The following is a 14,723-nucleotide window of genomic DNA, read 5'->3' as shown; positions in this document are numbered from 1 at the left end:
ACAGGGCCCACCTTTTATTGTGGTGCACTTGGAATGCTGTAGAGTTGGAATGATGAACAGTTTGATTGGGCTTTAAAGTACATCATCGTAGAATGGAACAAAAAGGTGAAGAATGTGTGAGTGCACCAACCTGTCAGGCAATGCTTGTAATACGGTTGGCATCAAAACACCGGAGATAGCTTTATACAGTATAGAATCACATACTCCCACTATATTTACCACCGTGGACGAGCCCAGGACTGGCAGCATGTGTGGGGGCATGCCTTGCCAAAAGTGCAGAAGGAAACTTTGAACCTAAAAAAAAAAAAAATCACAATTATAAGTGTAGTGGCCCTGCCAAACCAGAAGTGTCTCTAGGTAGATTTAGTGACGCAGCTCGACTGTAGCCAGAACTAGCACTAATCTGTTTACATTTCCTGTGTTCGTTGGGTTTCCCCTAAAGTCAGAATATTGTTTGTCTCTGCCGGTTGATAGAGAGTGTTCTCCAGCAGGTAGAGCAACAATGGTAAAAGTTATACATTCTTATTTCCCTCTGACCAATCACTAGCGTGTTCACCGCCATTGCTGTAGGATAGGGAAGGAGATAAATATTTGTGAAACTCTTCTAGAAGGGTTCTTAGCCTCCTTGGTTTGTTCTGGAGAGGATGTGGTGTTAAACTGATCCCTTAGTCTCACAGGCTGCTAGATGGGTCTTTACTTACTGATCCCTGCTACTAAGTCCGTAATAGTGACAATGGACCCATGCTGAGGCCTGGAAGCCGAGAAGGTGGCTGGAAAGGGAAGCACCTTCAGGAACTTCCGCCAAATCCATTGAGGCAGGGCCCGGCAATGAAGGAGGTGGGGCCAAGTGATGGAGGAGGCGGGGCCCGCCAGTGACCGTGGAGGAGTTGGAGGCAGACGGTGGATCGGGGCTGACAGGTAAGAGGGTTTGACCAGCTCACCTGAGACCCTGCAGAGCCCACCATAGAAAGTCTATGGTGGGCTCTGCAGGGTCACTCTCAGGTGGGCTGTTTGGGTTATCAGGTAGGTGTAACTAGAAATCACAGGGCCCCATACAAAATGTTGCTATGGGGTCCTGTGATTTCTAGTTACGCCCCTGCTTAGGACCTATCTAAACTATCCAATAAACTCTTATCCAAGCACAATAACGAGATAATAGCTTACTTTCCGTGTAATTGAAAAAAAATTATACATGAACATACCTCGTCAAAGTTGGCTCGTATCACAGTGTCAAGAATCCTTTGGCAGTGGGTTCTATACATCATTATAAATGTTGAGATCTACAGAATAAAAAATGATGTTTTCATTATAAAGGAGTTATACTAAAGAGGTTATGTAGGGGTGTCTTCCCTTGTCCCAAGGGAATGTATGGTCAGTGTCAGTGATATTTTTATTTGATATATATAATGTGTGCCTTTTTTTCCTTTGGCTGGGTTCACACCTGGGCGTTTTTCATCGCTGATCGAAGCGCTGAAAAACGCTCAAGCAGTGAAATCCTATTAATTCCTATGGGCATGGTTCCCACCGGGGTGGAAAAACGCCCTATGCCCAAAATAGTACAGGAGCTTCTTTGGGGCGGATTTCAGCGCGTATCCATTGGTATTCCCGAGTGTGACTCGGGGTTAACAAAGCGGTAACCCAGAGCCACACTCGGAAATACAGCATACAGGTCTTACCTTGTCCGCGATCCCCGCTGTGTCCTCTGGCCGCTGCCGTCTTCCGGGTTCCGTCCCTTGCGAGCGTCCGCGTCGCAGGGGGGCGGAACCGGCGGGAAGTTTAAAAAAGTTGTTTTTAACGAAACAGATAGAGAAAAAAAAGTTTACAAAATCCTATCGCCAGGGAGGTTAAAAAACGAGCGCCGAACACGCATTTCATTGGACAAAAAACGTGCTTAAAAACGCGCATAAAACGCGCCTATCAGGAACGCCCAGGTGTGAACCCAGCCTTAGTTTCTGTGTATAGTTTGTAATCATATATGTGCATTGGGGAGCAGCCATATTTGCTTAATACATTTGTAGTGTCATGCTGCTTTAAATGGTTATGCTTTTTGATATAGCAGAGATGAGTTCCAGTAGATAGCAGTAAGGGCTCCACGCCAACGGTGATAAAAGTCCAGAATACTTCATTTATGAAAAATCAACAAGCTATGGAAACCAGCGCATTTCGGGGGCTCAGTCACTTTTCCTTCATTGGGGCTTGTAAGTAAAGTCACTTTAAGAAAGCCTGGACTCAAAAGGGTTCAAAGTATTTTTAGATATACTATCAAAAGTTTACACCAGCAGGTAAAACAGCATGAAACTGTATTCTGGACTATCACCATTTGTGTGGTGTCCTTACTGCTATCTACTGGATTTCTCTTAAGAACTCCCCCTTTGCTTGGAGCTTCATTGTTACATGGGAGCAGCCTCACCAAAGCCACTCAACGTCATTAATGAGACAATCATTCATAATACTAGACATTAATATTAGGAGATCTCAGCGACTCTTATGTATACATTCCAGAGAGATGAGCTCATCAGTCTGCTGCTTTTCTTTTTAGTGTCGAGTCACAGGGCTGGGGTGGGAACCCGTAAGTGTTACTTAACTGCAGCAGAGAAAAATCAGGTCAACTCCCCTGCCATACTGAGCTGTGTAAATCTCGGGACTGGATAGATAGAAATACTATTAATAGAAGTCCTTTAGCAGATAAAACAGTATGTTTTTGATCTGTATTTTGCTGTTTGTCTAGAATTCAGCTTTAATATAATAACAAAATTGAAAAGCCAAGTATGTAAAAATGTGAAAGTCGCATTGAAATTACTTTAATAATTATTAAAAATATGTATTCACTGAAACTACTTTAAACTCTTCCCTTAAAATCTTCCCCCAGGCAATTTCATGAATAATTTTGTGGTTTGGATTTCTCCTATGGTTGGCTGTAAATGTGCCAATCCCACACCCAATTTGTCATGTGACACTGGGCCCACAACTGAGCATTAGGCTACCCTAGGGAGCAACAAAAATGTATCTAACTATTGAAAGTTGACCTTCTCTGCCATGTTACTGAATGGGAATATGAAGACTCCATAACTACACAGGGGCCACATTAGCCAAGTCGAAAAATGGAGTGTGATTGGTCCAGCACATTTGAGGATTAACATCAGGCTGTGTTTTGATGTCTTTAGGCAGCTTCTAGGCCAATTTAAATATGGACATTAACAGGGTTATTCACAAAAGGGTGAAGAGTTTGCTGTGCTGATAGAACTTCCTGAAATGTCACTAAAGTAATAAAAATGTTTTTAAAAAAAGTAAACTATGATGCACATCAGCACACTACCTGTCCTTGCACACCAGCAGCCACAGGTTCAGTGCAGTTTGCTGGTGTGAACGGACTTTAACAGGGCCCCTTACAAAAGAGTGAAGAGTTTGGAGAAGGCAGGAGAAGAGAACAATCTAGGACAACATAGCTGATTTGGAAAAATTCTCCAATTCAGCTCACTTTCCAGTTCAGCTATGTTGTCCTAGATTGTTCACTTCTCCTGCCTTCTCCAAACTCTTCACCCTTTTGTGGATAACCCTGTAAATGTTTGGGCCTGTACACACCAGAATCGGAAGGAAATCACAAGTCAATGGAGGGGTCATTGACTTGCACTTTTGCCTTTAAATTTCCTTCAGATTCGTTTTTTAATGGATGCTAACGGAAGGGCCCCAAAAAATAAATGGGTGTGAAGGGGGCTAGTATACACTGGATCCGTTGCATTACGTTGCGCATTTTTCAAAGACTTTTCAGAGTACAGGTTATCCTACTATTACTATTAGGGGACTTTGTTCCCTACACAAAACTTTAATCTGAAGCTATACGTGTACTTTATTGTGCCTGGTCATTGTAAACTAACTTCTAAACAGTCATCACATGTTACTAGCATTGTTTCTTTTAGTAAGCAGGCCCCAAATTAAGTTTATGGTCCTTTCAACCACAATGTCTTAGATAAAGTACATGTTTTAAATTTAATGCCTGGACATTGTCTAGCATGGCTTTTGAAAGAACAGAGAATAGAACCCGGGGGAACAAATTTGGCTCTATAGCTACCTTTTCTTCTGGGATGTTGGCTGGCAGATTTAGATCTTTGACATTTGGGAACTCTGGCAATAATGTACCAAGCTTGGATCGTGGTGAATACGCCACTGTCTGCTTTGTGACTTCTTTTTTTCCTGTCTCGTTGACCCATGCAGCTCCTTTTTTAGAGTACATAACGTCATAATATTGAGAGGTCTCCTTAACGGCGATGCCATAATAATGATACCTGGTGGGAAAAAAACAAAACCCTTAACGTTTATCAAAAAAACAAAAATGCATTTATAGTTTTGAAAAGAGTGGTGAGAGATTAGAACCCCTGTCAAGCTTTTATTGCAATCTGAACCACCACTGTGGCGTTTTCCCTCTCTATTAGTGCTGGTCACCAGTTTCATCATGACAAAAAGTGAGGGAAAATTCAAGATTACGAGTTGAAAAACAAGAGTAGAGAGAATTCTTCCCTTGTTCCATGGACAATTTTCTAACACAGGAATTTCCCTTATTTTGGAGAGATTTCCTCACAATGTCTGTTGTGTCTATGGGACAGGAACTAAAAGGCAAAACAGTGACGTGGTTTTAAACCATTTCCCCAAAAAAAGTATTGGCTTTAGATATAGTTTACATTTCGCGTGCAGTGTGTCATGTAATTTTCTCCCCAGCATGTCAGCTGAGTATGCTGAGATGAAAAATGTTGCGAAAAAAAACCCTGCGCATCACGATGCGAACTCCATCCGGTTGTTACAGCACTGTGCTGGAACTCCTGTGACATGTGAGAGAGGAAGAGCACAGCTCTCCCCTCTCACTGTGTACACGGAGTAGCACTCGGAGCCACTCTGCTCACTGCAGTGAGGACTGAGGAGACAGACTCGGCGGCGGAGGACGGAACCAGAGGAGAGAGGTAAGAGCAGGGGGGAGGGGAGGAGGCTGCACACTGTTTACGTGTGATCACAATACAATTCAAGACAAGATGGTAAGCAGGGCCCTGCCCGTGACATCAATTAATTGCATCAACCACTATATAAAGTGTTATACCAAATATGGTGTTGGAGTCTGTGATGTCATAGGGCAGACCTGAGATACCCAACCTACTTTTCCCTGCATGCACCTCCTAAAACTCCCCTCCCTACTCAGAACCCTTATACATTCTCTTATACATGGCCCTTACCAGTATAGTTCAAAAGTACAGCAGACCACACAGACCACAGATGATGAGAAAGCCAAGAAATCATTTTGGGGTATGTAACCCCTCTGAAGTATAGTCTTGAGATTACTTACCCCAAAACGTAAGGGCTCTCTTTTTTTGCTGTCTGTCTGGTTTGCTTGCCTTACATATCCACCATACTGATATGTGCTCTGTATAAGGGACAAATTGCTGCATTATTTTTGTATTCAGTGTACATTCCCTTGATCTTTGCCTATAAGGTACCTTTTCTGAATGTTTTTGTGAACTGTACATTATGTTAAGATACCTACTTTATTTAAAAAAATTATATATATACATCCTGTATAGACAAGTACCTCTATTAATCAGAAAATGAAGTGATAAAAAAACTGTAGCGTGATCTTTGACATGGGGACATACCCACATCTGTGATCCTTTCAACTTTTGTACTCACTTTGATTGTCCTCTGGTCCCCAGTCTCCTTGTGGTCAGTTGTGGAAACTGCTGTCTAATTATCTGCAAGCAACAAAAATATATTACCAAGGGTCAGCTATCTTAGAGGGGGCAACACCCATTTAAGGCCATGACCTTCCTTCAGTGTGAAACATTTTTAAAAAAATGAAAACTTTAGCACAGCTCTCCAAGGTAAGAAAAAATGTAAATGAGCTTCAAACAAAAAGTGCAATCTCGGATTTACTATATTCACTGCTTTTGCACTGATGACTGGAGTGAGCCCACTAATTAACCTTTTAATATTTTCCTCTTTATTATTTGAATTTATTGTAGGGTTTTTATAACTTAAATTTAGTATTTTTATGCCCTCCCCCCCCATTATCTAGTTTAAAAGCTCCTCCAGTCTTTCTACCATTTTTCCCCCCAGGAATGCTGCACATTTCCCATTAAGATGCAGCCCGTCTCGGCTGTAGAGCCGGTAGCCGACTGCAAAGTCAGCCCAGTTCTCCAGGAAACCAAATCCTTCCATCTGACACCAGCTCCGGAGGCACTTGTTAAGCTCCCTCAACTCGCTCAAATTCCAAATAAAGGAATTTCAGATGAGAGGATTTCACAAGATTATGAAAAAGAATATTTTTAAAATGTATCTAAAGACAAAAGTTTTGGATAGAGAAGGGAAGAGTTAGATCTGCTGTCTGGGCCCCATCTAGGGAGATTTACCCTCACTGTTTGACCTAGTGACCATTGTAAAGAAAGAGTAAATACAAAATTCTGAGTTATCACTGGAATAAGAATAGAGGGGTTAGAGGGGAAATCTTCCACTCGAGACACTGGAGATCATTCGAATGAGACTCAGAGATAAAGAAATAAGAAAAAATAACTCTATCCAAAATAAAAAAAAGTATTGGCTTTAGATACACTTTAGATATACTTTAAAATGAAGATGGTTAAAAGTAAAGATACTGTATTTCCTAACACACAACACAAAATTCAATAAGGAAAATTGCCCGCTGTCTTTCAAGGACAATCTATTGTAAATGAATCAAGATCAAAGTGTCAAAGATAGACTGTACAGAAATCACTTTTATTCTTTAAATTTGTTGAATGATCATAATTCTTTACACTTTTTATTATACTTTTGAAAAAAAAAGACATAGTCTATCCTCCACAGTCTCCTCAATAGTACTACAGACCTCAGATACGGACACCAGTGATATCCAGTGATATCTAGACCAGCCTTTCTCAACCAGGGTGGCGTGGCACCCTGCGGTGTCTTCTGGCTTCCTCAGGGGTACCTCAAAGCCTCTCACCCTCTACCATGCTGCCGCAGCTGCAGCTCCTGATGTGATGGTAGGATTCTAATTTGAAGGGGGAACTCTGATGTAAAATGGACTCTGAATGGGGGTTCTTGATTTAAGGGGCCCCCTACTTTTTTGTGTTTTTGTGTGGGTATGCCCCCTTAAAATTCATTATATTTTAGACTGGGGTGCCTTGAGATTGTGCATTATTTGATGCCATGACTGAAAAAAAAGTTGAAAAATGCTGATGTAGACTGTGGTGTGTCGGCAATGCTGATTTTATTGCACGTGCACCAGTTTCGATTAGTTCGACTAATGGCTGTCTTCATTTTAGGCTCCTAAAGCCTCGACTACTTCGACTAATGGCTATCTTCATTCAGCCTCCTGCACATGCCCAGGGGAAGCCATTATTCTTTATGTGGCTTTCACTGCCCCCCAAATGATATGGGCAAATCAAAATCCTTCCACACACTACTGGAAACTAAAAAATTATTCAAAGTAGATACACTTTGAATAAACCAAGCAACTGCTGAATGTTCTTTCCACAGATATATTTAGGTTTGTGCAGCTTTATAGCTGCACAGATTAATACTTGCTGAAATTTTTTTTTGTATATATAAAAAAATTGGATTTGCTGAAGGTCCTAGATCTAAATACAATCCTGCTGGTGCAGCTTTAAAGCTGCCCAGACTTAAGCCTGCTGGATAGATTTTTGGATTTGTTTAGCTATTAGTTTTTAAAAAACTATCAAAATGATCACCACTCCTTGCGGGTTTCAAAGCTTACTAGCTGTTTGCTAAGAATGTAATGTAAATATTTAAAGGTCCATGCCCTGGCCACAGTTCGACTTTAAAGGAGAAGTATTGGGAAAGTGAAATATACTCTTCCAATTACTTAGAGCTAGTGTGACATTGCAGATGTCACATGCCGGTTTTATAGATCGAGAGCTGAGCAAACACGAAATTCTCACAGTCTTCTCCCTGCAGAGAGTTGTGACTGTTAGTCACCACTCCCCGCAAGGATTCCCCCTCCTCTCTCTCTGTTCCTCCAGAGCTCATTGGAGGGACATACAGGGGAGGGGGTGGGCACAACTTCCTCTGGTTCTAGAGAGGCAAAGCCAGCTGTCAATCAGGCAACGGGGTAGATCCAGGGGCGTATCTGCCGCGAGGCAAACAAGGCGTTTGCCTCGAGCGGCAGATTCCGGCAGGGCGGCAGATGTACCGGCCCGTGGCCCGCGAGCCGGTACTTTGTACCATGCAGACCATGTAGCTGAGTCTGCACCGGCACTCGGATACTCTCGGCCAGCGCTCTTTCAGTGAACGCTGGCCGAAAGGATTGTGCAGGATTGATTGGGAAGGTCGGCAGCAGACCCTACCAATCGACCACCGATAACCGGGACCGCCAAGCCGCCTCACAGCCTCCTCCCTGCAACGCAACAAGACACACACACCCCCTACACACACACACACACACTTATTTATATATACATATATATGTGTGTGTCAGGGGGCACAGGGACTGGGGTTGTCTCGCCTGATCAGCGCGCCGCTGACTCATCCCTGCTCCCCTAAGAACCACATTAAAACCTCAAGTATGTTTTGCAGTTTTCAAAAAATTAAGAAGCCCTTACATCTTTCATGGAAAAAAAGATTTTCTGTGTCAGAAAAAACAGACGTGAATATCAAGATGTTTCCAGCTTTAAAATATTTCAGATCACCCTAGGAAGAATACATACATCTAACACTTGAACTTTTTCACACTTTGTTTTTGTTACTCTGAAAATGCTTGCACATTTGATAAACAGATGGATGTATTCAGCTGCTCAAATTTAAAACAAAATATGAAGAAAGTCAAAGTCATGATGAATTTCCAAGATGTTGAATAGCCATCCATTGTAAATGGAGGGCTTATTTTATAAAAAGCCATTCAGAAGGATAATGCATCACCCATTTATTTTCAACACCATCTAATTTATACATATACCCCAAAGCTTTGGGTTCTGCGCTCATCTTGCTGTTGTACCAGATTTGTTTTTTGGAGCAGAAAACACTTTAAAAATAATAGTTTGTGGCAAGTTGTAGGATGAAGTGCTGCTCGGTTTGATAAATGGACAAACAGCTTGCCCGTTTTTTTTTTGTATGGACTCAATGAAGCTTGCCATAAGAACACCCCATGCTGTTCCAGCTACTGATCTAACATTCCTTGACTCAATAGCCAAATTCTTTTAACCTCTTCCAGCTGATTGGCTTGGAGAACAGCAAAGAGGGTTGATGGTGGCTCCTGGAGAAGAATAGTTAAATTGCAATAGGCCAACACAGAAGAGAAAATCAAAGGAAGGTTCTGTAAGAAAGTGAAAGTTTTTGCTGAGCCTTTTGTCAAGCACTACACTGTGAAGAATCTTAACGCTAATGTTATACAATGCGGCTTCCTATTTAGGGGGCTGCTTATCCAGAATCAAGTTTTGAGGCCTCTGTTGTCCAACATCGGCTATTTATTAATTTATTTTACTTGTAGTACCAGCATTATTCATTGTCCTTTTCAGAGGATACATAAGTTGGTGCTCATGAAGGATCTTAGAGTCTAATGTCCCTACCACAGTTATGCATACTATAGGGCCAGTGTGGGTGGAAGCTTTAATTATTTTTATTTGACTTTTGTACTTTTTCTTTCGCTGTGTGTTCTTTTGTGCCTGTAAAAAATGAGGCTGATGAGGTGCTGCCTTTTAGTACAACAGCAAGTCTAGGGTAGTTAAAAGTAGCTTCCATACCCTAGAAGCCATTTTGAGAGCCCTGCACCCTATCAACACCACCAAAAAACCCCCAACACAATTTCCCCTTCCCTATTGACTCCAATGCATTGTGCAAAAATGGCTAGGTTTTGCCCATATCTTTTATTTTAAACTCTATACCATTATACTGGAAAGTAACAGTATTTTTTAATTATAAGTAATAAGTAAAGTCACTTTCATAACGCAACAGAACTTTTCCCTTCTATGATGATCATGAAGCAAGGGAAGTAAGCATGCCCCCCGTGTTTTGCCATCAATTGCCGGGATAGAGGTATAGGACTGCTTTATTATAGCCACCAGTGTCACTCATTTCACGTTCGTCTTGAGAGTGGCATTTCAGCCTATTGGAGGGACTGCACCTTATTATAATTATTTGCCAGCAGAATCTTAGACTAAGACAGTTCATATGTATATAATTTTTCACTTATTTATAGATATATTTAGATGTTTGGGTGCTTGATCACTGGTGCCTTAAAGGAGATGTTTAAACAATATGTTGCACAGTGAGTAGTAATGATCAGCGTAAACTCTGATGATATTTTGGATTTTTGATATATTTGCACACATTCACCTAATAGTTCAACTCTTGATCAATTGAAATCCACGGAGTAGAACACATGCTGATATCTATAACTCCTTTATTGTGAGATTGGTATACAGGACCTAGTGCAACAAATAGCATCACTAAATATACACGGGTTCACTACCTCACATTGTTGCGGCTGGTCTAGCATCACTAATCACTAATTACTCCAAGCGCAGCGACTTGTTGTTTCTGAATAAGTAAAGTCACTCACATAATCAGTAAGATGTTAAACAGGGAAAAACGATACTTGTTACTTGAACGACAGCTCTGAGTCTGCTGGTAGATTAGAGTGTCACTTGAGCGAGTCTGCTCTGGCTGCTCACATCACATCCAAGTTGGCAGCCCCCAGCAGCTGTTTTAGGGCTTCTTCATGTCTACACAGGGAAGGCTGTTACAGGTAAATAACTTGCCTAAAATATGTAAAATGTATATATAACTTTATGGGAAGAGTTTTGTGAAAATACATGGTCTGCAGAGATGTTAACCCAAAGAGAAGCTTACCAGGGCGATCAGGTAGCCGCAGCATGTGGAGACATGTCAACTCAATCTAAAATCCAGAGAGTCACCCTGTTTTACCCTCACACCCTGTAGGATGTACAAATCTCTGTTATATCTAATATATAATACAAAAGCTGTGGTACTATGCAATGGCCAATATATAAATGGTATCAACATTTTAGAAATCGTAACCAAAACAGCATTATGAACTATTATGCTGGATTCCCACCAAGTGTGTTGATATGCTTTTTTTTCACACATTGCATTGATGTACATTCTTTTCCACAGCAAAGCAAAAACGATGAAATGAGGCATATTCCACTTTCACATAGTGCCGATCAGTACAATGCATTGATGTGAACTGGACCTATTGGAAACAATATATTGCAGCTTGTCATTGTGTTGGGCCTGCATTGAGCAATGTAGCCCAACAGCCATGGTGTGAATGTTGTGCTGTAAAATATAGGACACCTGGTAAATATACAGGAAAAAGCGCCAGGTCCGGTCAGAAGGAGAGAAATCAAGGGAGATTTGTACATCATGCCGGGTGAAAGGGGTAAAAAACAGGGGGACATCCTGGATTTTAGGGTGAGTTGACATGGCTGGGTCTGGTGACAGGGTCTCTTTAAGGCCTAGTGTTAAGCTGGCCATACACTACCTAGATTTTCATGCAAAAGAACGTTCATTCTTCTTTCTATCTATTCTTTCGATTTTGACCGTAGTGATGAAAAAACTTTTTTGTGGAATGATCAAAATTCTAACAGTGAATGTAGTTTGCATTCAGGAAACTTCATTAATTCCAAAATTGAATGTTAAAATCAAACAAAATTTTGATCGACATTCGTCAAGTGCCTGATGGCATTTTCTGGTGGTAGAGAAAGATCTTTGGTATGAAAGTTTGTTTGAAAATCTACTACTGTATGGCCAGCTTTAGGTTCATTTATGGGTAAGCCCCAGGCCCTAAGCCCCTAAGTAGCACCTTTGGTCCCCCATCCCTTCAGTTGACATTCGTAAGGACTGCAATGGCCACTGGGAAAATGCCATATTTGCATTATCTGTACTGGCTTAGACCCTTTCCATCAGACACCAATTGCCTACAAGTTCATCCTCCCTTGTTAAGAGACGGCAGGTGCATTAAGATGGTAGTTGATCCCCCTGGACATCCATTGGGCCTTTTTCAGATGTAATTTATGTTTTTTTTCCAGTTGTGATCACTTAGTGTGATAAGGTGTTTCAAAATAACACATGGAAAACATTATTAGGGCAAAATCTTATTTATCAGAAGTTCCTGGCACTGAAACTCCATATGCCATTTTGCCAGTGCCTACGGGCAAGTTTACATTGAAAATAAGATTCCAGCATACCTTTTTTAATTCAGTTATCCCGCTGGAAAGACATCAACTTAGTCTGGGTAGATATCGTGCTTACCTTGCCAAAACTTGCTGCATTTACCGGCTGCGTGTCATTTTTCTCACAGAAATCCAAGTAGTGCATATAAAGGGCGCTTCTGGGGATGCAAACACCCTCTGCAATCTCGTAGTTCTCTTCCAACCTTTCAAAAAATGTTGAAATGTTTTCAATCAGCAACATTTTCAAACTGTTTACAATTTAAAGACTAAGTAGTCTTAGTCTATGGTCTTGTCCACGCCACAGCAAGATAATACGCGCATGTTACTGCAACACGTGCCAGCGCAGCATGCACACGCTGCAGAAATGCACCTGTGCAGGAATACACCTTAAGCACACACATTGCACAAATGTATGTTGTGCTGTTCTGCAACAAAAATTATTTATGCACTAAATTTACGTGCGCTGAGGTGTGTGACAGCCCTTGTTTTTTAAAATGGGCTGCCAAACACTGGGTGTCTCAACACCAACAAAAAATCATGTATTGGGCCGTAGTGCATCATGCATGAACCAGGACTAAAGCTTATTACAATTTGTGAATAGAGTGGGAAGGAGTTAGAATTACTTTAAGGTTTATATGCCTGTCTGTGACCCCCCCTCCCACAGTCGGGAGATTTTCCTCACTTCCTGTCCCTGTCACACCAGTACAAGGAATGGAGGGTACAGTTGTCACAAGACAGGAAGACACAGACACCAGGTATGCATTCTTAGTTCCTCTTCCATTGGAATTCCATGACATTTTGCTTATGAGAATTACAATATCTTTGGGCTTCTTTGATATTTGGTTTGAATCAAAGAGGAACTGAGTATGCCTGCTAACAGAGGTTTTTACTTTATGCCTATATACTTACCTTATGATACACCTACAGTGTTTTTTGTGCCCAGTTTCACAATTGTATAGCTACTGTTGATAAGCAATTTGTCCCTGGAATGGGGTTAGGATACAAGAGGTGACGCGTGCCTGTTAATATATTTTGGACAACGTTGTCCTGGTTTTAATTGGGAATGAAAAAAGACATGATACAACAACTGAGTTTATGTATTTACTCTTTTGTGATAAATAAAGTATATTTTATGAGAGTACTCCTCATGGAGCCTTTGTCACATTTTCCTCTCTCTTCTATACTGCAATGCATTAGGTGATGGCACCTGCCCAAAATTGTAGGGAGGGGATCCCATATTGTTGAACTCAAGTTTCTGTTTCCTTTTATTCATTTAAGATTGTCAGAAACTCTTCCCTTCCCTACTATTAAAAAATGTGTTTTTGTTTGTGCTTGATACCATTGGTGAGATTTCCCATCACTTCCTTTTCTGACAGGAAGCAAGGACAGTGTAAAGAGAGTTAACACAGATAGAGGCCACCATCTTGCCTTTGTTTTGCGCCAGCCTGGGGGGCAGAGGAATGTGCCAATAATTAGGATCCCTGACAGAAACTTAGGGTCGGAGGGATCTGGGTGTTCACATCATCAGCAGTAAAAGAAACTGGAATTGAAGGCTGACTTTGCTCAAATGTAAAAGTTTATAAGATTTGCATGGAGTCTTATATAGTACAGAAAATGGAAAAAGGGGAAACATGTTCAGTAAGCGCTTCTAATGATAAAGGCTCCAATCCTTTAATCTACAAGTACACATAGAATAATAGCCTTGGGTGTTATTTATCACATTATGAACTATGTTGCCGCATATATCAGCCATGAGATTAAAACCCTCCCTGGAAAATGGCAGTGGGGATGTTAAAGATTCTGACTGGTTGCTATGCAGTAACACAAACAGTTGTTATTACTTTAATCAATGGGGCCACCCAAAAGGAGAGAGAGGCTCTTGACTCAAGTCATGGAAAGAACAGCCCTGTTCTTTACCTATTATTTATTACCTGGCTGTCTGAAATCCACGCCGCAGAGTATAAGGAAACTTCCAATTAGTCCCTAAGCCTCTGTGCTACTTGTAAGACATACTCTGCTAACTGCGCCTTGTGTCAGCTAACAATCTTAGCCATTTTCTCCTCTTTAAAGCGGAGCCATCATTAGTCTGGAAGTGTAGGAAAGGCTTTTATACCTGCAATGTTTAATGATCTCTGGCCTAACACACAATCTTTTCTCTCCATTGTCCATTCCACAGCCAAATATAACCCACCGGGACCGTACGGCCTCTCCAGCTATGTGTTGTGTTTATATATTCCCGTGATGTGTTGTGGAATAACCTCATTTGTTCTTGAAGGGGAGGAATTTTAATTGACTTAAAGTTTAACAGTTTTTTTTATATATACTGATGTGCCGGTTGCTAAGAGTAAAGAACTGAGAGTGATTGGAATGTGCATGTAATTAGATTTGATTTAGTGAAGAGAAAGTGATGTCACAGTTCACGGGGATGGAGCCCGGCAGATAATAAATTGTTGGTATTTGGTGAGATGTACATCATCGTGCTAGCAAATTTCAGGCAGAGCTGACTCATAAACTGAAGTTATTCAGGAGAAGTTA

The 14,723-nt window shown here is 41.2% G+C and overlaps 1 protein-coding gene across 1 annotated transcript in view; it reads right to left on the bottom strand.

Annotated features, from left to right (window-relative positions):
• RFX4 (regulatory factor X4) overlaps positions 1-14,723 on the bottom strand; it is an 86,011-nt gene that overhangs the window by 35,808 nt on the left and 35,480 nt on the right. The window contains exons 4-8 of the mRNA XM_018557933.1: positions 12,268-12,391; positions 5,671-5,732; positions 4,070-4,283; positions 1,203-1,280; positions 131-294 (exon numbers count right to left, since the gene is read on the bottom strand). Coding sequence (XP_018413435.1) covers positions 131-294; positions 1,203-1,280; positions 4,070-4,283; positions 5,671-5,732; positions 12,268-12,391 — 642 coding nt within the window. The remainder of the gene's footprint in view (positions 1-130; positions 295-1,202; positions 1,281-4,069; positions 4,284-5,670; positions 5,733-12,267; positions 12,392-14,723) is intronic.

This window comes from Nanorana parkeri, unplaced genomic scaffold, assembly GCF_000935625.1.
Source record: "Nanorana parkeri isolate BGI_ZX_2015 unplaced genomic scaffold, ASM93562v1 scaffold14, whole genome shotgun sequence".
Lineage (NCBI taxonomy): Eukaryota > Metazoa > Chordata > Amphibia > Anura > Dicroglossidae > Nanorana > Nanorana parkeri.
The sequence above is the reverse complement of the archived record's forward strand: the minus strand, read 5'-3'. Positions and strand labels throughout refer to the sequence as shown.